This window comes from Halyomorpha halys, unplaced genomic scaffold (assembly GCF_000696795.3).
Source record: "Halyomorpha halys isolate HHAL.00 unplaced genomic scaffold, Hhal_1.1 Scaffold828.1, whole genome shotgun sequence".
Classification (NCBI taxonomy): domain Eukaryota; kingdom Metazoa; phylum Arthropoda; class Insecta; order Hemiptera; family Pentatomidae; genus Halyomorpha; species Halyomorpha halys.
In genome coordinates, this window is record NW_027113646.1 from 181,033 (window position 1) to 183,915 (window position 2,883).

Below are 2,883 nucleotides of genomic sequence, written 5' to 3' on the forward strand. Positions count from 1 at the left end.
ATTTATGATAAAGTAAGGAGCATTTAGGATTTTGAATTGGATTCAGAAGGAATTCTATGGTTTAGTAGAACCCTAAAGCTAACTCAGATAGGCGGGATTATAGTCATATAGATGGATTTCTTGTAATTTTATTTGGAAGTTTAGTTAACTCGACAAGCAGTTTCCTCTCTTTTCAGTCTTGTGTAAGGATTTCATGTCAGTCGTTTATCCAAATATAGTCCTAAGTAACGGATCTGTTCGACAGGAATAAGTGGAGTATTATTAAAGGGTACTGTGGTGTTGGAAGTCATGAGTTTACGACGAATGATAAATGTGATTTGGTGGGATTTATTTTAATCCTGCAATTTTGGCACTATTCTTCAAGAGTGGTCCAATGTATTGCCCTTTTTTTTTTGTTATGATCTCCTCTTGTGAAACTGTGACATATCGTATATCGACCAACCTACTCGCTATAATTTTCTGTTTAAAAAGTCAGATAAGTAAGGTTACCACGGAGGGATAGAGTGAAGGGTTTCATGTAGTTTTTCAATTTCAGGCGCTTTTTAAATATTGGTTGATTTAAATATCTTATCAAGAGAAATCCTTTGTTGACTGGAAGCATTGATGCCCAAATACAGTGATTGCTATAACAAAAATGAAATGAAATAGCCTTTTATTTAAGCAATAAATTAAAACCATTACAATATAAACATTTAAAGACGACAGAGAGAAAAAAGTAAATAAATAAATTTATATAAGTTACGGACTGTCAGCTGACGGGTCCATATCAGCTGATCGAGAACAGCTGACCTATTGTATATATATAGACGGACAGGCTCCGCAAATAGATCAGTATTTTACAGCAGTTCAAGCGAGTTAGATCTTTTTCCTTCTTCTATTTTTTGACATTGTGCTTTCGCCAATACTTAACTTATATATATATATATATATATAATAGTTGTCAAAACATTAACTTCTTTCAATTTGCTTTCCATCTTTCTGTATCTTTTCCTGCATAGGCCTTCTCTTTCGGGAGTAATAGTGAGCACTTCCCGGGGTGACCAGCCCTATTGGGAGGCGAGTTCTTTCCATTGCTTCTTCCAGACATCCCTGTCCCTAGCAGCTCTCCACCTGCCGTCTTCTTTTTTTTTGAAGTCCTCTTCTTCATTGAAGGACGTATGGAGTCCATTCTGTGGCAATTTTTGACCATCTATCATCTTCGCATCGAAGGAGATGCCCTGCCCATTTCCATTTGCTAAATCTTGTCATCTTCAGTGTGTCAGTGAGTCCTGTTTCTTTCTGGACCCAAGCATTATTTATTCGATCTCTTTTTCTTACATTCACAATGCTTCTTCCAATATTATTTTGCCACACCTGTTATTTCCTCTCCTGAGCTATAGTCAGTGTCACGCTTGGCATCCATAAGTGACCACTGGGCTACTGCAACTATAACAATAACAAAAATAAATCTAATCAAATATAAAAAAATATATAAACGAAATAATTTATTACACTACTCACAACACATTGTTTCTTTTTTTTTAATAACTAAATAAAATTAAATTTTTATTTATTTATGTCTTCCCCTCTGTTTTGTTTTATAATTAAACCTATAAATCTAATGTCCTCTACCCTCTCTTATATAACATCTCAATCTCCTACTATCTAATATCCTCTACCATCTATTATATATCATCTCAATCTCCTACTATCTAATATCTCGATCCTCTATTATATAATATTCTCTAACCTCTATTATGTAATATCCTCTACCCTCTATTATATGATATCCTCTACCCACTATTATATATCTCGATCCTTTATTATGTAATAATATTATTACTACAGATTTTTAGTACATTTTTTTATGGAATGTTGCTTTTTAAAAAGCTATATCTCGTTATAACTATTGAACGTAAATAACTCTATTAGGGCTATTTTAGAAATTTTATTCTACTTTAAATGATGTTCTCTTACGTTTTCTAGTGTTTTGGTACTTTTAATGATCAAGAGCTCCGAATGAAAAATTAATTTTTAACGTTTTGAAACAGCCGCCATTTCTATTCCCCCTCTCTTAACTTGGCAGACTCATCATTTTAGACTATCAGTCACAAGTAATCAGAAATTGTGGTGAAATAACTGCCTTTTTTCCCCGCCTTTTGTAATATTTAAAATTCTATCATACAAGGACTACTTACTAACAAGGTTCATATAATGCAAGTTTCTTTATATTTTTTTATTGCGTGCCAAATTATTTCGTAACACAAAAAAACTAGACATTTTTTGAACTAGATTCATAATTTTACCACGCAGTGAAAGGGTTAAATTATAAATACCTTCTTTTAACAGGCACAGCTTTGGAACGTCCTGAGGAAGGAAACAATTTCTTAGGGAGGATATAAAAAAATGCTTCACTTTTTTTTTGGTCAAATACTCAGTTTAAAGGAAATTAAATGATATAAAATTTTGTATATAAGAAAGATTTTCTTTTCTTTTATTTTTTTAAAAATGTTGAGATATGAGAGAACTATATTTTTGCTCCAATAACTCTGCCCATGGCCATATAGATCTACTCCAAGAGGACATTTCATTATTTATGACCATAGTTAAAATAAAATAATACCACAGCGACCTCTTTTAATGGGATCTAAGAGCTAAACCTAAAGCTAGCTCGGACATACTCGATTTAACGACCATCGTAAATTTTGTCGTTTCACCAACTCAACCACTTGAGAATCCTCTCTAATAAAGATATGAACACTTCCTGCCCCTTAAATATATTGCGACAATATCACGACTTAGCATCTGCTATGTATTGTTCTATTTCTGAAACTAACATAAGGGGTATTCATGATCTATGTTAAAGCGTGTTAAATGGAAAAACTCGTGTTAAATCGAAAAAAA

The 2,883-nt window shown here is 32.7% G+C and overlaps 1 protein-coding gene across 1 annotated transcript in view; it reads right to left on the minus strand.

Moving 5' to 3' along the window:
- Nucleotides 1-1,339: 1,339 nt before the first annotated feature.
- Nucleotides 1,340-2,883, minus strand: part of LOC136796689 (uncharacterized) — a 21,935-nt gene continuing 20,391 nt past the window's right edge. Inside the window, exon 2 of the mRNA XM_067051046.1 lies at nucleotides 1,340-1,425. Coding sequence (XP_066907147.1) covers nucleotides 1,340-1,425 — 86 coding nt within the window. The remainder of the gene's footprint in view (nucleotides 1,426-2,883) is intronic.